This window comes from Micromesistius poutassou (assembly GCF_964030765.1).
Source record: "Micromesistius poutassou genome assembly, chromosome: 3".
Classification (NCBI taxonomy): Eukaryota; Metazoa; Chordata; class Actinopteri; order Gadiformes; family Gadidae; genus Micromesistius; species Micromesistius poutassou.
In genome coordinates, this window is record NC_140273.1 from 13,937,026 (window position 1) to 13,958,302 (window position 21,277).

A 21,277-nucleotide genomic window follows, 5' to 3' on the forward strand; every position below is an offset into this window, starting at 1 on the left:
GTGTGCGTGTGCGTGTGTGTGCGTGTGCGTGTGTGCGCGTGTGTGCGTGCGTGTGTACACGTCTGTGTATACATATATGTATGTGCGTGCACGTGTCTGCCTCGCAGGCATCCGACAATATCCGCCAGTGTTTCCCCCGAGCAGCGGCAGCAGGCGGGGGGGCAAATAAATGAAGTAGTGGGCCGTGTGTTTGTGTGTGGAGCCAATTAGGGCGAACAGGGTGAGAGTGAAGGTTCCTGCTCTCCGCACCCTGTTTGTTTGTGCAGATGGAGGTGTGGACGGAGAGAGAGCGATGGAGGGAAGGAGAGGCCCAGAGGTAGAATGAGCGATGAGAAAGAGAAAGAGAGGGAGAAACATGATCAATTGTGTGGGAAACCGAGGTGTAAATGTGTCAAGGCCCTGTTCTCTTCATGAGGCACTTCCTGTGTTTCATCTTAGTTTGGAGTCCACGGAAAAAGCGTGTGTTTTTTCCCCTCAGCTGGATGTGTTTTAAGGGCCATGTGTGAGACAACAAGGCATTTGGTGTGTGTGGATATATATATATATTTATTACAAGGCTCTTCTCAACGTCTTTGGCAGACTATTTCTCTGCTGATCAACACTACGAATGCTGGTAACAAATAAATTGTAAAAAGACACTGTGTGAGGTTATTTTTTCGTTTTGGCAAGTAGCCGTGTAATAAGCAGGATAATGTATAGAACGTTGCCGTTATCCCTTACATATATATATATATATATATATATATGCCCCCTATATCTGTCACTGCTAAAACACCAAGGCAAATATTTGAAGGACAGGAGGAGTGTTTTCATGATGGAATTGGCTAAGGGGAGAGGGTCATACAGTAATGCTTCATGTTAAGTTCAAGTATAATGTTAGTTGTTGATGTTTCCGTGTAGGTGTGATGACGATGGTACCTTGTCTGAGGAAGGCCAAAGTTCGTGCCCACCCCGACGCGAGGCAGACAGTGGACCACCTTCTTCACAATGGAGGCGTCGGGTAGGTTGAACATGACTGCCGCTGGAGGGGGAGAGAACACGAGAGAGAGAGAGAGAGAGAGATAGAGAGAGAGAGAGAGAGAGAGAGAGACACAAGACATCTTGTCAAGTTCTCAGTGGTATCATAAGCATAAGCCATTATTAAAATCATCCATCTTAAGCCATGATTCACAAATGAATCAGGAAATATAATCGAATAGTTGCATTTAACTACTAAGAGTAGTCTTGCATTTGTATAATAGACAAAGCTTCAAACAATATTCCCTCTAGCTGTATAATTACCATTAGCCATGATTAGTATTAGCGACCTCATATAGCTCAATAATCATTGGACATGAGTGAACAGATACTGCTAATGAAAATAAGTGAGTTAGGGTTAGAATGAGTTACTTCTGTTGGCCATGAAGACTTCCAGGGCGGTGTTCTGCAGCAGGTAGCGCCTGGAGAAGACGGCGCGGATCTCTGTGAACAGCCATTTGCCGTGGAGGCCCTCGGTATACGCCAAGATCTAAGAGGCAAAGCGTTGAATAAGCAATAGCGAACCACAACAAGAAGCCCAACGCATGACAGAGGGGAAAGCAGGACGAGACGGAGAGGAATAGTAGAGGGCTGCGTTACTCCATTTATCACACTCGGGTGATGTGTCATCGCAAGCAGCACGATTAATGTCTTGTATTGATCCGGCTCCATGAAAAAAACATCCCTTTAACAAGAGAATGAGGCCCCTTTACGGCCAGGGCAGGGGAGTGATGGAAAACGTTTGGTTCACTAAAAGCTAATCGCTATCGCGCAGCGCAGAGGATATCCCGGAAGGACAGGGAATTTCAGGACACTTTAAAACGGAAATTCACAAACAACTGAAATTAACAAAGAAAATGAATGTGTTTAATTATGAAAAAGGTATCCACGTAGCTTGATATCAATCCCTGGAAGCTTTATTAGGTGATTTCTTTTTTTTTTTATGAACTAGGTTTTTTATATTCTATCTAAATAATGCATTCGATATTCAGCCATTGTAATTCACTGGAGGCAAGTACAATAGATGTTAACCATGCTAAACAGTGTTAAGCTGGCTACCACACGTTTTTAGAAGAAGAAGAAAAGCTTTCATGATACGTCCCTGTGGAAATTGTCAAAGCAACTGTCATAGGAACTTATTCTGATGGCTGCCATAGCTGCCTGACAGAGGCAGCTTGGCTGCCCTTGTGATTTATACTGCAGCTAATCCAGTAGTTAGCCTTAGCACTAACCCACTTAGTATTGCTTTGTTGACTGGGCTTTTGTTTCATCCCGTCCTTTTTGTTCCATTAGAGCCAATGACGGGCATTGTGTGTGTGTGTGTGTGTGTGTGTGTGTGTGTGTGTGTATATGTGAAGTCAAGTCAAGTCACTTTAAATTGTCAAGACACAGATCGGGGGGGAGGGGGGGGATCAGATCGGGGGTATTAATAAAAAATATTAATATTAAAATGTGAGCCACCTAGCTAGGCCTTATGTGAGCTGTAAGCAGCTCATTAAGAGAAGCTGAGGGTAGACAAGACCAGCTGAGGCCTTTAACCTCTCTCTCTCTCTCTCTCTCTCTCTCTCTCTCTCTCTCTCTCTCTCTCTCTCTCTCTCTCTCTCTCTCTCTCTCTCTCTCTCTCTCTCTCTCTCTCTCTCTCTCTCTCTCTCTCTCTCTCTCTCTCTCTCTCTCTCTCTCTCTCTCAGGAATAGGACCTGCCTGCATCGCAGATTCACTTCAAAGTCTCCCGAGTTCAATTAAAGGTGGATTAGTGTCTTGGAGATAGTGGCTGGGGTGGCTGTCCACATGCCCGGCGCTTTTGCTCTCTTTACAGAGGCCCAGGACGACCGGAGCAACCTACACCGTCGGCCCGTAGCCATAGTAACACTGTCATAGGATTCCCACAACAGCAGGTGATGCAGGTTTCGCACCCATCTAGAAAAATAATAACCCTTGACAGAGAAAAATAGGAGTATCTCTGAAAGAAGTAATTACATTTGGGCAAAACTATTGATCTTGTAATTGCAGCAAATGCCGGAACACATGGTGAGCTCCAATATGTCTAATGTAATTAGGCTGGGAGAAAAAAAAACAGTTGAATGGGAATTGACAAGATCGATTTCTGGGTTGGAAACCGAGGAAACACCACTACAGGAGCAAGGAAATATAAATATATTGAATATGTGGAAAGTAGTGTGTTGGCGTTCAATATCAGCGATGCATTATTATTCAAATTGACTGCTTGAATTGAAACAGCCTGACCTTTAAAAATCAGCTTTCCATGGTTTTTAAATTGAATGGTTTTATTGCAAGGCATGAGAAAATGAATTTTCCGTTGGCATTTATGGCTCATATATGTATATATATATATATATATATATATATATATATATACATACACTGTATACATATTTATTTTCACCAATGCACCACTACCACTTTCTCTAACTTTATTTCTATGATACATCACACATTAGCATCTTTATTAACAAGCGGGTTGGTGATCTATGTGTCCTGCCTGTCCACAGCAGAGAGCTCTCCAGCGGGGTGTGATGGGCCCCTGTTGACGTAGGAGACATAGCCGATCATCCTCTGCTCCCACTAAACACAGGGTGGCTATCTGGTGTGACAACCGCCCAGTCAAACCATCCCGCCCCCCCCCCCACGGGCTATGATCTTAGTAATAAGTAATAAGCTGCAATCGCAAGGAGACCTAGATCTAGTTGGATGTTTATGACAGACGGCTAATGTAGATTTCACTCAGTCCAGGTTTGGCCCGTACATATATCACCCAGCACCGGTTCACAAAACTCCTTGTCAATTCACTTCCTTCTCACAGGGTGACTTCCATTTTTGTGACGGAGGACGGAAAAAAGCCAATATGACCAATAATCCAATGCAGGTAAAGTACAAGGAAAACATGTCACATGCTTCACACAAGTTAGCGCCGGAGCCATTCGTTCCACATCTGAACAAACCGTATAATAAGTAGTAACATCATTGTAAAAGTAGCCCTGTACGGTAGAGACTGGAAAACGGTTTGGTAGTAGCAGGAGGCCATCGGCTCCCTTGTTATTATCTCAATATGGCTGTAATTGTTTTTTCCCCGAGTGGAGAAAATGTGACAAACGGACAAAAAAACAGCGAATCGAGCCTTGATTACAACGCTCCGTCTCTGCGTGTGTGTGTGTGTGCGCCTCTCCCCGACTGCCCCCACCACTTCCTCCACCCTCCTATCTCTTAACCTGTTTGTGTGCCGAGCTGCTGTTCATTTCTGAAGCACCGTCGTTTGTCTCTGTCAGACCTCCAAACCATGGCAGAATGAAGAGGGACACATAAAGAGGGGGCCCACTAGCTTTGGCTACGCTGAGTAGACGCGCACGCACACACACACACACACACACACACTCTTTGCCAATACACCCCACACACCCCTACCAACCGAGGACATTGGCCTCTTTAGAAACACTGGTGGTGTCGAGTGCTGGCAAGGACGTGTTGACACAATTAAGTGAAATTTAATTGAAAGTGCCCTAAATGAAGGGAGAGTTGGTGGGGGGGGGGGGGGGGACAGAACACCTATCAGGAGCACAGTTCAAGATAAATGGGTCTCTCAACACACGCCCCTGTTGGGAGCACCAGACGGGTGTGTGTCTCCGGGCTGATAAGACCACTCTGGGTCTGAGAGGAACACAGAATGTTGGGTTTTTATACCGACTACATGGAATACTTTATGTTAAGATTTCAAATATAAAATATGGAATATATATGTGTATAAAAGAAAGGTGTGCAATGCAGTAACATCACGTTTCCATGGTGCCATTTTATCCCTGTTTAAAAACCTCATCAACGTGGTAGGCATCGCCTCAAGTCCAAACACACAATGCCGCCATGCACTTTAATTCCCCTTTTACATCTTGTGAAGGGAAAACGCGGTGATTGAAGTTCAATTTGTTGCCTGTTATTAAGCATTTCCGCATGGCCGCCCCAGTTAAGGGATAATGGATGAGGGATTTATTATTACCTTTTTTGGTCAAATGAAGTGGTGTGGGAGATAAGGTGATGAAATTAATGAGCGGGCGGAAGAGTGGTGATCCATCAACATCAACACAGAGATGAGGGAGACGCTGCATTGGGAGAACTTGATAGAATTCATAGCTGGGAGAAAGGGGAAAAAACCTGTAGACTTATCAGCTTGCGGAATTGCTTTTCTGCTTTGTGAGTCCCAATAGTCATACATAATACAGGCCCACCATCCGACCCTACCCACATCCCCCCCTCCCACAGCTCCAAGACTTTTGCACATCAACTTGTATATTATATACATGATCTCTTCTCACAAGACCCTGCAATACCCTAAGGTAGTATTTATAGGAAATAAAAAATATATATGAATATTAGCTTTCACCATACCTTTATAGAAGGAAAATCTAGCAGTATGCATAAACCACAAACTCATAAAGTACCACATATGGCAACATAGAGCGGCCAATGGCCATGGTTTTAATGGCTCTTCTTCATTGGAGTAGGAATAAAGTGGTTTCTACAAGGCTCTCATCTTCCAATGTTCACCCGCAGCAACAGAGGAAAGCAAACTATATCTCACTTTTAATTATAATAATAACTGGCATGCAATGTCTTGTTTGATCTCCTCATCTGGGGTCCGCCATATACACATGCATATGTCACAGCTTATAACCGCTATTCCCCTCTTCCAGCCTCCCCCCCCACTACCCTCACTGTTTCTCCCCCCCTGGAAACCTCCATCCTGGGTTCCACTCCGGCAAGTCTGCCCTTGTCACCCCCCATCAGTAAATGAGTTCATCGGACTAACGAGCAGGAACCGGGCCAGTTAGCAGTAACGAGAGTGGGCCTGCTTGTGCCACTGGACCAATCAGAACTCACGTCAACAGTGACACCCAAAGCCCCCACCCTGGCCCTCTCCGCCGTCCCTCCAGCCCTCTGGAGCCAATTAGGGCAGATTTGGTTTCAGAGTTTTGAATGATACGCGCTGGATTTTAAATATAGATAAACAATACGTAAAGGCGAGGGAAAAATATATGTGCTGACATATGCTAGCCGGCGAGAATTTGTGCGAATCCGAAAGAGAAAAAAAGTCAGATAATTGGCATTCCAGATTTGGTAGAAGAATGCTCTCCCGTAATTAGAGGTTGAAATCATAAAAGCTGGTATCACCACATGACCCTTTGTTTCTGGCAGGAGTCTAGTCCAGTATGTTGGTCTCAACTACCCAAGTCACCATCACTCCAAATCACTGCTGTGTTTTATATATATTATATTAGATCTTTATTTATTAAAAACATTTATGTTTGTTTGCATGTAAGTGAAGCACCTTGTAACCTTGTGTTTTTTTTTTTTTTAAGTGCCATGTAAATAAAGCTCTATTTACTTACTCCTAATCCTTATTGTATGTGCTTGCTAGACCATGAGATAATAATGCATCATTAAAGAGGGCAAACAAGTGCACAAGTGTGTTCTTTTACAGGATTAAGGCTTAGATGATGAAGTGAAGTGGTTAGATGTGTAAACAGTAAACATGTAGTATTTGAAGTCATAGTACTTAGTATTGGTTTTGGTTCCATAGAAGAAACTACTGATAATTCCAAAATCATCAGAATGACTTCAGCATATGAAACCAAAGAAGGATTTGTGTCAAACTGATAATGCACAATTGTTTAAATGTCACATAACAAATTCACAGTGTTAATCACTGGATACACATAATACCTAGTTCATCTTCCACAAGGGATGTAAAACTAACTTACAAGCACTAAAATAAATAAACAGAGCCAAGAACCCACTGGGGTGTGAGAGACTTAAAGGAAAATAAACATGGCAAGCTTGTGCAGCAGACACTCAGGTTTTCAAGCCTCACGACTTGAAAAGCTTTCGCCGCAGAGAAGGGGGTTGCCAAGTTGGACTTTACCCCTCTTTGAAGACAGTCTCCTGAAAGGACCTTTTGGAGCATTTAGTTTGAATGCAGCCTAATGAGGATTAAACTCTGGGTCCCCCTCTCCACTGTTTGTTAACAGTTTAGCCTTCTCCTCTTCTTTTGCTTGAGTGCTTAGCCTTTTTGAAGCATAAAAAGGCCTTGTGTGGATTTTGGAAGATACCAGGGCTGTGGTCTTGGGGTTAATTGGAGGAGAAGTGAAGGCCTTTTTTTTTAGCACCTTTAACTGAAGCAGCTCAGGAGTAACAGAGCATGTAGCATACCGAATGTGCAGTGGGAAATGCTAATGGGAGGATTATAGGATTATATACAAGAAAAGCTAAACAAAATAGTGTAAGGGTATCCACTTATGTTAACAGTTCAATGTATAAATACGCTCAGCATCTCTTTAACCATGGGTTTAATTTTTATTAAATTTGTTGGAGATTAAATTCCGGTTTCCAGAGGATATAATGCTCTTGCCACTTTTTTTTTTAATCTCCACCAAAGAGCCACCACAAATCCCCCCCCCCCCCCTGGAAGTTTTAATCTCAGGGGCCACAGAGGGCAGAGGTGGTGGCTTCAGGTGATGGGTAAGACAAGATAGAAAGGCAAAAGGCATCTCTGAGTCGAGGAGAAGCTCTTTCTGTTTCATAGGATCCCAAAACTGTTAATTGCTGGTTTTACAATGTAAATAATGTTTTTATAATAAATTATACTTAGTCTGTCAAAGTAATGTATTTATACAGGTTTTATCTGAACTGTAAAACATAGTTTGATAGAACGAGTTTACCTAAATCACACTTACAAATACCAGTTGTGATTGTACACTAGGATTTCAGACATCGGGTTATTGGTAAACCGCAAAAGAAACTGAGCACCTGTTGAAATATCAGTCGTGGAATAGCAACGCCACAACCAAGGACGTGTCAAGCTCCACCTCAACAAACACTTGCACATACTGAAAGAGAAGCAAGGGGGGGGCAAAAGGTTGTATACTTTTCAGCAGAATTGGGTAAAATCAGCTAGACAGCCCTGGGCTTCGACTCTACTCTGAAGCCATGAAGGACTGGTTGGAGGACTTAGTGCGCATTGTCTTCGCCCATCTCCCTATAAGCTGCCATGGCTAACACACATCAGACAGGTTTAGATCGCTGACCACCGCTTATCGCATTCTCCTCGCTCTCCCTTTTTAGCCCGGCTGGATGGCCATTTTTTCGGAATCGCCGCAGAGCGTCATTGGGGTAAATTCTTTTTCTAATCCACCTATTGTTGCCGTCTTAAATAGGGGTGTGTGTGTGTGGGGGGGGGGACCCCTCTTGGGAGAAGCTAGGGGTAGGTTTCCTGGAGGAGGGAGAAGAGGGAAAGAGGAGAGTGTTGAAAGCCTTTTCACTGAATGAAACTATGGGCACTTTGTGTGGAGTGTGAAGGTGATCAGGCTGTCGCTGAACGACCAGCAGAAATTCATTGCAGAGAAGTGGTGTGGCACTAATTTGACTTGGATGATGCCACATAATACATGCTGCAATAAACATAGTAATTATCTGAAAGGGTATACCTTTTCGGGCACCGTTGAACTGGGGAGAATATCCCAAATGAAGAACTGCAAGTGGAGTATTAAACAACAAATGACCTTTTAATTCCAGTCTACAGAACACATCCCTGCACTGGCCCTGTTCATACATCGGGTTGTGGCTCTGTTTGCGTCCATCTCAAGTGGAGTGTGAAAATAAAAAGCGTAAAGGGGTCTCGGCTGGGTGAGTTTACTGTAGTGTGCCTCTGGGGGATGTTGCGTTTGCAGCAGACAGGAAGGGTCATTAACTGTAATAGCAGCAGAGAACCCTGAGAGTGTGACATTCAGCCCTCAGCCTCCTCCACAGAGGGGATGGCTCTGCAGCGGCAGAAAAACAACCCTGGTCGGATCAGGGCTGCTTTCAACGAGTCAACTAAAAAATGTTGTTGTTTTTTAATAAACCTGGGGACATTCTCATCTTGAAAACACTTTTGGGGTAGTGTTGCCTTGATCCGTTGGTTTAGGAGCATTCTCACATTCAAATGAACCTCCTCTTTTTTTTGTTGTAATAAGACTCAAATTGGTTAACCATTAATAATATACAAGTAACTTTTTAATTTTTTTAGGATCAAAACCAAACCCCTCTTCTTTTTTTTCCCCTCAACCACGAACGCAGCGAAAGCTTCCAAAAAACAAACCAAAACGCCTGAAAAATGAAAGTACCACATTTACAATTCCAATCCCCAATCTGCCAGGCTTGCCCCCTGCGCACATCGATTTTTCAATCTGCAGCCTGCGTCTCCTGACCTCGCCTTGAATAACAAAGGGGCCGGCGTGGAACAGCAGGTACACAGGTGCAGGGTGTAATATCAGTAGCCAGCCAGGCAGACTGGCATCCATAAACAGCCCTATCCATCAGGCTGCCGTGTTGTCTTTGACACGCGTGTCAGGGGCCGACGAATGGAATAAATGATGGAGAGAGGGGATCAATCAGATGGTGGGAGGGGAGGCACCATGGCCTCAGTCAAGCCCAAAGATGGAGCATGATGGAAGGGAGGGGAGGGGGAGGGCAGGCCAGGCTCAGGTGCAGGCAGGGAGATGGCAGGGGGGGGAGGCTGGACAACGTCTTTTGTCTGAAGGTGTTTGGTTAAGTGTGAGGAAGGTCTGGTGGGTTCGCGGTGGATTGCTGTTGCTGGTTGTATTGAGGTCCAAAGTCAGGTCATCGGTGAGGGGGGAGGAGGGGGGGACAAGCTTGTGTTAGGGTTGTGTTAGGGTGTTTTTGTTTGTGTGTGTTGATGTGTGCGTGGCTGGAGAGACATTAGTCATCATTAGTGGGTTGACAGTGTGTGTGGTGGTTTCTCTGTGTTGACCTGCTGGCAGTCATCTTCCTCTGTGCTTGGCCCTGATTTGATACTGGTTTGTGGCTCATTGCTCAGAAAACACACATTTATCGCTTCACTAATGAAAGACGATACTGGGCATATTCGATTTTTCTGTGAAACAAATGGAAAACTCAACATTTATTATTATGAATATAATTATTATATATGAAGTAATGTAAGCTGTAAATTAAAATAAAAAGTAGAAAGAAGTGGAGCGTTCAAGGTTAGTCTGGATTAAAATTTCCAACAAATATAAAATAATAAACAAAAATGTAAAAAATGTAAATTAATACATTATTATTTAATTATAGAATTTAACTCCACTAATACAATTTGCCGCTTGATATTCTTAAATGTGCCTTTTATGTTTTACTTCATTTGATTTGAATTAAGTACAGATTTATAACATATTATGTTGCCTTAAAAGAGGTTTCAAAGAGTGGTAAAACAAACACAGAACAACATCCATGTGTGCAATAAAAGGAAAGCTCCACAACAAAACAAAGTCAACGTGACAACTCCTAACACTGCTTTGAAACAGCAGTGGAACAACACTTCAGGGTGCCGACAATATTTACTTGCTGTTATATTTCCTAATTGGATCTCAACCACCCCCCCGGATTGTTTGGATGTGAGTTAGCATTGTCCGCTAGCTGTCCTGCATCCCCAGACAGTGACTTGACGTTAGCACTGAGGCATACTGAGAGCAGCATGGTAATAATTGGGGGGGGTTCCTGATGAGAGGATAAGTCAAACAATGCCCCAGGGGACCGGCGGAGGACTGAGATTAACCCAGAGAGGAGAGCGTGAGCTTCGGGGACGGGGGAGAAAGTTTGGGGGGGGGTTTAGTGGGGGAGGAGTGGATGGAAGAAGCCAAAAGCAGCACATGGTGGTTTGGGAGATAATGAGTCCGACTCGGGTAGGGAAATGTTTAATGTCTTCCAGGTGCTACAATTACTGGAGAGGGGGGAGTGCACACACACACACACACACACACACACACACACACACAGGGAGAGAGACAGAGGGAGAGAGAGAGAGAGAGACAGAGAGAGAGAGAGAGAGAGAGTGCGAGAGAGAGCGAGAGCTAGAGAAAGAAAGAGAAAAAGAAGGTCACCCAAGCCCATCCCTCAGCCCGTATCCGCATCCTATGCTCCAGCGATTTATCGACCCTCCGTCCAAAATTCATTCGAAGCAAGTGGAGGGAGAGGATGGAGGAATGGCGAGCAGGGAAGATGGAGATGGTGGGGGGGGTGAGGTAGTGGAAGTAGAGGTGGTGGATGGGGGGTTGGGGGAAGAGATATGAATGAGTGCGAGTGAAGGGATCCGTTTTCCTGGGCTCATTGATAATGACATACCTGCTCCGGCTGTCTGTTAGTCCTATAGCACACACTACTTAGGTCCTAACTGGAAAATCAATATAACTCTCCCCCCCCCCTCTCTCTCTGTCAGAGGCCCCTTTCTGCCATGCCTCTTTCTGATTGGCAGCTGCAGCTGAAGGTCGTCCCTGGCGACCAAGTAACACTGGTGCAGCCGAGGAGTGGAGATGGGTAGGGGGCCGTGGGCACAGTAGTTAGACACTTTGGGGACAGCTTTACAATATGGAATCGGTCACTACATAACACTGATTAGTTTTTTTCTTTTAGCATTCTCCTGACTGAATGCCCATCCATTCAGCCTGCTCCTGGTCACATGTCACCAGCACACCAATTAGAGTGTCTGACAGCCTTCTCTACAGGAGCTTCATCAGGGCAGAGAGTGGAAGGTGCGAGGTGTGGGAGCCGAGATCTGTCACAGCCATGTTTGGAAGCACATCTGCCTGCAGCATGTATCTTTTAGATTTGTTGATGAACTAAGAAAACATCAACATAGACATGTTAGTGCATGTGTTTTACTGCGTACGCACGTCATGATTGTGTCTGGGTTAAGTGTAATGAAGGAATAATGAACAATTTGAAAGTGTTTGGCCTTCAAATAAATACTGTTAGGTAGAATTTATCACCATTCTAAATATATAAATCATTCTATCCTTATGAAAGACATTGTACGTAAATAGCTTACTGAAAAATGGGGCAGCAAGTAGCCTTAAAAGGTGATCCACCATTAGCTGTAATGCAATACATATCACATTGCATATGATATTGATCACACATCATCATCATTAATAAAGTCCCTATATATAACAGCAGCTGGCAGGCTCTAAGAGAAAGAAAGAAAAAATCTTCCAATAGATTTGTGCTTTCATTCCATCTAACCGATCGGGGAGGGGGCTCAAAACATTTCACATCCTTATTTATGGGCTACCATGTGTCTCTCAGAGCACATTACGCAACAATAACTCTACATGGATTATCAATGGGTTGTGTGTAAACATAGGGACTCTACTGTCAAACACACACATGCACACAGATACACACACAGGAAGACATACTCAGGCTCACGCAGACACACACAAAGTCACACACACACACACAGGCAGACATTAAGAGCGTAAACAGTCAGGCAGGCACACACACACATCTGCTCCATGACTTCACCATCAGTTCTGCGATCTGCAGAGCAGATGCGGTGCCTTGCCAAGCAATTAGTAGCCTGGGCTGATTTTCTCTGGGCCTTCGACGGCGGGAGCAGCTGGGTCCGTCCGGGCTTTGGGGGACAGTGCCACAGAACCCTCTAAATGTCGTGTGTGTGTGCGTGCGTGCGTGTGTGCGTGCGTGTGATAGTATGCATGAGTGCCTGCTTGAAGTGAAGCTGCTTTCCCAGCGGCGATCGTGTTTCGAGAGGAGAAGAGAAACCAACAGCAGTAAAGAGCCCCTATAGCTCTGGCACCCACCTCCTCCATCCTTCACTCGGAGCCACGAAAGCCTCCCCGAACCCCAGCCCTCCCTTCCTACTCTTGCTCTAACCGTCTCACGGTGTCAAGTGCCTCTGAACGCACCCCCGCGTTTTTGACTCACGCCCAACAAAAGGTGGGTAAAGGAAAAGCGGATTTTATTCTAATATGCTCGAAATAAATGGCGGTGCCATTTACTCCGTCGGGAGAAGGGGGGGGGGTTCCTACTCTGAATACCTCCACGCCTCTTGCCACGCAGACGCCTCCAGAGCTGCGGCTCCTCGTCAGACACAACACACAGCGAGGAGGGACCACACTTAGTGTCGCGTATACGAAACCACCAGACAATATTCATCTTACAGCATTTAGGCCCTGAATCCCTGCAAAGAGAGTTCACACACAGGTTTGGAACCCGACCGTCTTTCGTGTAGTGTCGTCAAACTAAAGTATTCAAGAACAGACGACAGAGTGTGTGTCTTGTAAAAATTGCAACAGATTATATTATATGAATCATTTAGGGGCAGTTGAGAACCATCATGTCAATAGCGAGGCTACAAGTACTCAACGGAAAACTAGACAACCGAGTGTGTGTTTTTCTCCAAAATTAGTATCCATAATAGAAATATAATAAAGCTACACTGCTGGAAGTTATATGTTACAACAACATGGTGGGACACCTGGCAAAAAGCTGAGATTACACCATGAGGACACACACACTGAGAACAAGAGAGTAGAGCAGAGGGATAGATAGCCTAGCTCTGGCCAGGATTCTGCTGTGTGTGTGTGTGTGTGTGTGTGTGTGTGTGTGTGTGTGTGTGTGTGTGTGTGTGTGTGTGTGTGTGTGTGTGTGTGTGTGTGTGTGTGTGTGTGTGTGTGTGTGTGTGTGTGTGTGCTCGCTCTCACAGGCATCACATCAAAGAGCTCTCCACCGGGTCTCTGGTCTTCTCTCCCCGTCAATACAAACCAGAGGAAAGCTATTTACCCACCACAGATAATACTGGATCTTTTCAAAGAGATAATGGGAGGGAAGGAAAAAATAAGATTTGGGGTAGCCACAGAGGTTGGAAGAGACAGTTTTTTTTCCTTTGGTGGACTTATTCTATGTCTCATATGGTATGCATTGCTAACAGACAGCTCTACGGCTAGGGCACTGTACGGCCCTGGGAATTAATGTGTAGAAAGACAAGCAGGAATCACATGTCCCAACACACACACACACACACAGTGATCAACTTCTAAACAAATTGTCATGTAATAAAGAGCTAGAGAGGTGCTCAACAATTGTTCTAAATTTGTATCTGAAATACTTACTATTATAATTATGAATTCCCCCTGTGGATAAGACGGGGAAGAGAATTCCGGTAACATTCTCCACTGTTAATAATCTTCCTTCAAGAGCTTCAATGTCCGTCTGCTGAAGAGTGGTGGTACACTAAAGGTGATACTTGGCCCTCTGCTAATGACATGTAAACCCTCAACAACATCCATCAAGACATCCATACTCCATTTGGGGCAGCATGCTCAATATTTACAATGGGAGAAATAGTGACTGGTCACATATTGAAGTGAATCACACAATATTTCTCAGAATAAACATAGACGTTTGCTGTTAATTCCCATTGAGTGTTAGTAACTGGAGAGCAAAACTCAAATAGCAACTAACTTTTAAAAGATAATGGTAGGTCATGTATATGTAATTCATTTCAATCACAATTATATATTAGCTCAATATAATAATAATAATATGCCTTTTACTTTCTATTTATTTACCAAGAACAAAAAATGGTTGATTTACTTTTTTAATTTCAGCAAAGTTGTTTTAGTAATTAATTAATAACTTGTATAAAGCATTACAAAACGAGGCTATTTAACGATATTAAACGAATAGCCTAAAATTTAAATTTAATTAATATTCAAATTCTAAATTAATTAATTTAATTTATATAATTTAAATTTCACGGTCACAAAAATCTAAAACACAATACAATGTAAAACAGAACTTAATTAATATTGTAAGTATTTTATCACGAAGCATAGGCCTACTATGAAAATCCCTTCTACCCAGTATATTTAATCTCCGACGAGATTTAGACTAAATACGAATTAAATCTGTCCTCTTCTCTAATTGATTCAATAAAGCGAAGCGTCCCTGCTCGGCAGTGAAACCCGCGCTAACAGGCCTATGGCCTACATATTGAACCCGACTGTCTAGCGACAAAGACGCAAAACACATCCGTATACCGAAACAAAATTCTGAATTTCAATCGCACCAAGCAAAAGCCTGCATGTTCAGTCAATAGGTCGACAGTGTTTATCTACGCGTTTATTTTTCAATATTGGCTGAAAACGTCATCGTCCCTCACCCCACCAGTGCTCCCAGCCCGCGAAACGCCTCCTCTCACTCATAAACAAGTGACGGCTTTTTAAGGCATCAGACATGAAGTCCGGGGTGATAAGGGGACTCCAATTACAAAGTCAGAACATCTCCCACCTCCCCCCACCCATCCCTCCCTCGTCCCCCCCAGGACCTCAATTACTCAGCATCGACACGGCGCGCTCCTGTTAAGCGGGGTATCAGCTATTGACGTGCGTAAACGGACGATTTGAATAATTTTCTTCCCAAATATGAATTCAGAATCAGCTAAAATATGACCCAAATAAAAAAAAAAGCATCAGCCTAAGTAATTACTTTACAATATCTCAATAAATCCAAGGACGTGCTGGGATTTCCAGAGCGTAAACAGCAGGTGCACTGACGACCCACTGAAAGGTATACAATATAGGCCTAGTGGATGAGCTGGTTAGAGTCAATCAGCTCCTCTTATCAGGCCACCAGTCTATAATTGCACAACATGTTGTAAAAAAATACGACCTGCATGAATACCTTAAATGTTCCTGTTGTTCATACAAACAGAAAGGCTTCACTTCCCACTTCCTTGTTACACAAACGACCCGCTGCTGTAATGGATTGAAGACGCATTGAGACCAAAGCCTGGACCCCCATTGATCTCAGAGGGATATTAAACAACTGGCCGTAAAGCTTTTATAAAGGAGATCCAAATATCAAAAGGGCAAAATAGCACAGAAATCAGTTTAATAGAATGAGGAAACAAGCATTGTAATAGATAAGATAGTGAACGATATCACAAAAAACTGTAGGAAAAACTGAAATACGACTCAAGTACAACACCGTGAACCACGAAAGGTCAAAACACATTCAATCTACTTCTAAAAAATGTGATATATTAATATATAAAAACATGACCTGGCCCTCGGCAGCCAGTAATCTATCGTTCGCGGTCGCGTCTTAAATCCCTTCTCCGCCTTTACGCACCTGACAAACGGGCAAGCAAAAACAACCTGGAACACTGGCTGAAACATAAAATACTGCAAGCGTGTTGCCAAGCAGAAGAAGCAGAATAAGTTGGTCAAAAAGCATCAACAAGGCGATCTCCTATCGACCTGGGAGCACCGGCCAGCTCCGCGCCACCAGAGTCTGGTGGGCTAAACTCTTCCTCCCGTCCGAAGACTGCTGCCGGCGGCCGCTCTGATTGGCTGCGCGCACTGACAGCTCCGGCTGTGATTGCAGGAGAGGAAGCCGGCCCCTTTCGCTCTTGCTCAGGGACCATTCATAAACTACACAAGTCCTGCACACACAGCTGAGTGTGTGGACGAAAAGACTGCACCCGAAAGGAGAGAGAATAACTATAGTTGTGCGCATCCTGATAAGAGGAACATGCTGGTATACGGACGGCGTGTGTGATCCAGAACACGGGGGGGCTTCAGCCTAAATACTCTGATATATTTGGAAGCGCATCGTTTCGGACAAATACTTGGTAGCCATATTACGTTGCATCCCTATCCGCTTCCTCCCTCCTTGCACTGACGTCCATCCGCTGTAACAGGCGGAAAAAAAACTTTGATCATACACTTTTTCTTTTACTGCACTGGAAGCGTTTGCCATCTGGCTTTACCGGTAAGCATTGGATCCGTCAACCTACTGCGACTCTCCGGTGTACAGCCCGGACATCTGCCCGAACATGATCGCGACGCAGGCGAAGCTGGTTTACCAGCTTAACAAGTACTACAACGAGAGATGTCAAACGCGCAAAGCGGCCATTGCGAAGACCATCCGAGAGGTCTGCAAAGTGGTTTCAGATGTCCTGAAGGAGGTGGAAGTGCAGGAGCCGCGCTTCATCAGCTCCCTGAGCGAGATCGAGGCGCGCTACGAGGGGATGGAGGTCATCGCGCCCAACGAGTTCGAGGTGGTGCTCTACCTCAACCAAATGGGGGTGTTCAACTTCGTGGACGACGGCTCCCTGCCCGGCTGCGCGGTGCTGAAGCTGAGCGACGGCCGCAAGAGGAGCATGTCCCTGTGGGTCGAGTTCATCACCGCCTCGGGCTACCTCTCCGCGCGGAAGATCCGCTCGCGTTTTCAGACTCTGGTGGCGCAAGCGGTGGACAAATGCAGCTACCGCGACGTGGTGAAGATGGTGGCGGACACCAGTGAGGTGAAACTGCGCATCAGAGAGAGGTACGTGGTTCAGATCACCCCCGCGTTCAAGTGCACCGGGATCTGGCCCCGGAGCGCGGCGCAGTGGCCCATGCCGCACATCCCCTGGCCGGGCCCCAACAGAGTTGCCGAGGTGAAAGCCGAGGGCTTCAACCTACTTTCCAAAGAGTGCTACTCGCTGACGGGGAAGCAGAGCTCGGCCGAGAGCGACGCCTGGGTGCTGCAGTTCAGCGAGGCGGAGAACAGGCTGCTGATGGCGGGCTGCAGGAAGAAGTGTCTCTCGGTGCTCAAGACCCTGCGCGACCGACACCTGGAGCTGCCGGGTCAGCCGCTCAACAACTACCACATGAAGACCCTGCTGCTGTACGAGTGCGAGAAGCACCCGAGGGAGACCGACTGGGACGAGTCCTGTCTCGGGGACCGACTTAACGGGATCCTGCTGCAGCTGATCTCCTGTTTACAGTGCCGTAGATGCCCCCATTATTTCCTGCCGAATTTGGACTTGTTTCAGGGGAAGCCCCACTCCGCCCTGGAGGCGGCGGCCAAGCAGACGTGGAGACTGGCGAGGGAGATTCTCACCAACGCGAAAAGTTTGGACAAATTATAAATGTATAGATCGATCGACTTATTTTTTTTTTATGTCCCGCATAGACGTTTGTGGGATACCGCGAGAAGAGAGGACGAAAAGGTGAACTGATGGTCACATCCATGTAGGCCACACATAGCCTACATACAAAATATTAAATTGAACAAATCAACAAAAAAAGTCTGACGCTAAACGGTAAGATAGAAGTCAATGTGAGGAAACTCATGGCGAGACTCATGGCAGCAACGAGGCAAGGTACATTTTCAGGCTAAGGTACATTTTCAGGCTAAGTGTGTTCAGTCTTCTGTTACTTGTTTTCACGAAGTGAAGAAACTTTTTATTTAAGTATATGCACAAAATCTTTAAATGAAAGGATCAAATGTAGTGTGCCAAGTTGACATTTTACATTATGTGATTTAAAATGACTGATGTTAATAAAACGTTGTAAATAACATTACAACTTGGCCACGTGTCTTCACATATTATGACCACGTCGATACAATTTTGTACATCACTTTGTTATTGATAAGGTCACGTCCATTTCATTTAACTTAAAAACACATTAATTGGTCTATTTTAATATACGGAAAAGTTGTTAGGATTTGCAGAGCTCAACTATTTTGCTTCTAAGTCATTGAAACGTCATTATAACCGTTTTCTTGGGATAAAAATAGTAAATTAAATTCGAGTAATAGTTAGGATACTTTTTAAAATCCATGCCTCTAAAGCGTGAATAAACACGTTTTCAACCTCCCAGCCCGGGCCTGCCCTGCAGGTTCAACTGGCCCAACGAATGTAAACACAAAGTAGACCACCTGTAGGTCAACCACCCAACCGGCACATTTTCCAATTTATTTATAACATTGTCGTGATGATTATATAGGTAAAGGGTAACACATTTTCAATGTATTTTATTATTATAATTATGAGGACATTACAACGAGCAGAATATTATTATTCGGACTTATTAAGGTCTGTATTCAAAATGTTTTCAGTACAGACCAAATACAAAAGTCAGGAAGATTCAGGTCTAATAGGCCTAATATATTTTCAGCGCATTTCTGGTGTTTTGGGCCTCCATATTTTATTAATTATCTAAATGTAACTTATTATTTAATTGTTTATATTTTCAGAACTAAACGGTAAAATTCGCATAGCAGCACAAATGGCCAAATAGGCTTTATTTTCCCAAAGCATAAAATAGGAGAATATCCTAAAGTGTGTGTGTGTGTGTGTGTGTGTGTGTGTGTGTGTGTGTGTGTGTGTGTGTGTGTGTGTGTGTGTGTGTTGAAAAAAACAGGGGAATTTTAACAAATCAGCGATTAACATAGAAACCGCTATATGGATAATAATAAAAACGATGTACTTTGTCCATCGGTTGGCTCCAGTGAACGTTCATCCAGGAGTAGGCCCATCGGGGGATAAAAACGCTCGCTCAAGTTATAGATTCATTTAGATGTGACAATTTGGGCAAATCCTTTTTACCGATCGATGCCGGTTAAGTCAGTGTGGGCTCTTACCTTGGGATCGATGGCCTTGAAGCTTGGCTCGTCCTCATCCACCTCGAAGTAAACCTCCGAGGAGGTGATGGACAGCGTGCCCTTCACCACCGCGGCCGGAGCCACGAGCTCCGCGCTGGTCGTCAGGTTCACGGACCCTGCAGTAGCGGCGGGTGAAATGGGCTATGATCATCCACTTTCAATGCGGATTTTTACAAAAGACCCGGTCAACTTGTAAATATATGGGCCACACACTGCCCTAAGATCTCGTAAAGTAGGCTAGAATCAAAAATAAAAACAAGTGAAAACGAAAATGGACACTCAATAAAGGGACTGGCAATGAAAGATTATCCTTACAACTATTGAATTAATAACCAATAGCCGAACTGAAATAGGGTCAGGCGATTTATTAGAAAAACGGCTTGCATTGATTGATCCAACGCACATTGCAACACAATCAAAACTCGAGAGCTATAATTCATAGGCCATGTTTTCTGCTTCACCAGACCAAAACACGGTCACTTTCATAACGTAGGCCTATTTCAAATAATCCGCAACAGTAGCCTACAACAGGATAAATCTGATGTCTCATTTTACGTCCAGTCTCTAACGTTTAAAACCATTCATGTAGCTTAGCCCAAATGCTAACCTATTGCAATCCTTTGGGGTGTGTCCGTCAAACAGAACAAACTGTCAATCAGGGTGCGATTGTGGGCTATTGCTAGAAGGTCTGTTTAATCTCTCATCCATCTTAATTCATGCCAGTATGACAATGAGGAGCGGCTCGGGGGAGCGACGGCTGCAGGCTGCCTGCACGCAGCTCCCCGGCTGCATGCATGCGATGCTGCAGCGATGCATTGTGTTTGTTGCCGATGACCAATTCATGCACAACGCTGATCGGGGCAACCCCCCGCCGTTCCCAAACAGCCGATGGGATTAACAGATATTCAGCATATAGCCTACGACGAGCACCCATGTTTTATCTGACGGGTGTGGAAGACATGCATCCGATTCGGATAGTTTTGCGCCATAATAAGACTGTTGGCCTATAGGCCTACAGCCATTTTTCTGGAAAAAGTTTAGGCCTATATCCCATAAACTCGCCCGGTTGTGTTATAATTTAGGCCTAATGACATTCTTAGACTGAATTATGCATTATAGTCATGTAAAGGAAAATAAAATCGTTCAGGTGGTGGTAATCGGATTAGGCTCCTAATTTATTATCAATGGGTGCATTACAATCAGCCACATAACGGCCGAACATGTCTCTTGGAACAGGCTATACGAGCCACTTTCATCTAACTTTTTCAACCAATAGAGACGGTATTATTTCATAAGAATTTGTGGTTTCAAAAGCACATATGAAACAAACAACCTCACTGAGTTTAGAGGCCTTATCCCATAAACACAAACCCAGAGGTTTTCTCGCGATAAAAATACTTAAAAACGGTAATAGGCTAATAGGTGGGAAATAATTGACTAGTAGGCCTACAATGAACAGATTATTTTCGTAAAGACGAAATAGCGGCGACGATGTTACAGTAAGACATGCGCAGGCCGTTGAAACAATAAAATTATGACATTACCTGTTAGATTCTCCAAGTCCTTCTCTTCCAATGATGATAGCGTTTCATCGTCTCCGTCTGCGAATACGTCACTCTCAGAGTTTTGATTGGCCAGGGCCTGACTTCTGATTGACTGTTTGCCTTTGAGGATATCTTCATCGGAAGCTGGAAATTAAACATTTAGAAAAATATTATTATAAATTGTATTTTAATTATTAAGCAAGTATTCGAGAGAGAATTCAAAATGTGCATATTTCATAGGATGTGATTTTGGGATTTTAATCAGGTGAAATTTAAACAAAAACTCAATAACAAAGAACTTCAGAAACGTAAAGAAAAAAAGTAATTGTGGAAAAAAAAGTGGGAGTGACAGGACTGAACGTGAAGAGTGTAATAATTAGTAGATCCAGTCTGAAACAATTTTCTTGTCTTCAAAC

General features: G+C 44.2%; 2 protein-coding genes across 2 annotated transcripts in view; one reads left to right on the forward strand and one right to left on the reverse strand.

The window, feature by feature from the left end:
* The window catches only part of lrba (LPS-responsive vesicle trafficking, beach and anchor containing), a 170,634-nt gene that overhangs the window by 43,895 nt on the left and 105,462 nt on the right, over nt 1-21,277 (reverse strand). The window contains 4 exon segments of the mRNA XM_084465513.1: nt 919-1,021; nt 1,390-1,507; nt 19,297-19,433; nt 20,862-21,005. Coding sequence (XP_084321639.1) covers nt 919-1,021; nt 1,390-1,507; nt 19,297-19,433; nt 20,862-21,005 — 502 coding nt within the window.
* On the forward strand, nt 16,209-18,091 carry mab21l2 (mab-21-like 2). The gene has a single exon (XM_084465514.1). It carries the CDS (start codon nt 16,718-16,720, stop codon nt 17,795-17,797), a length of 1,080 nt encoding a protein of 359 aa, XP_084321640.1. The 5' UTR covers nt 16,209-16,717; the 3' UTR covers nt 17,798-18,091.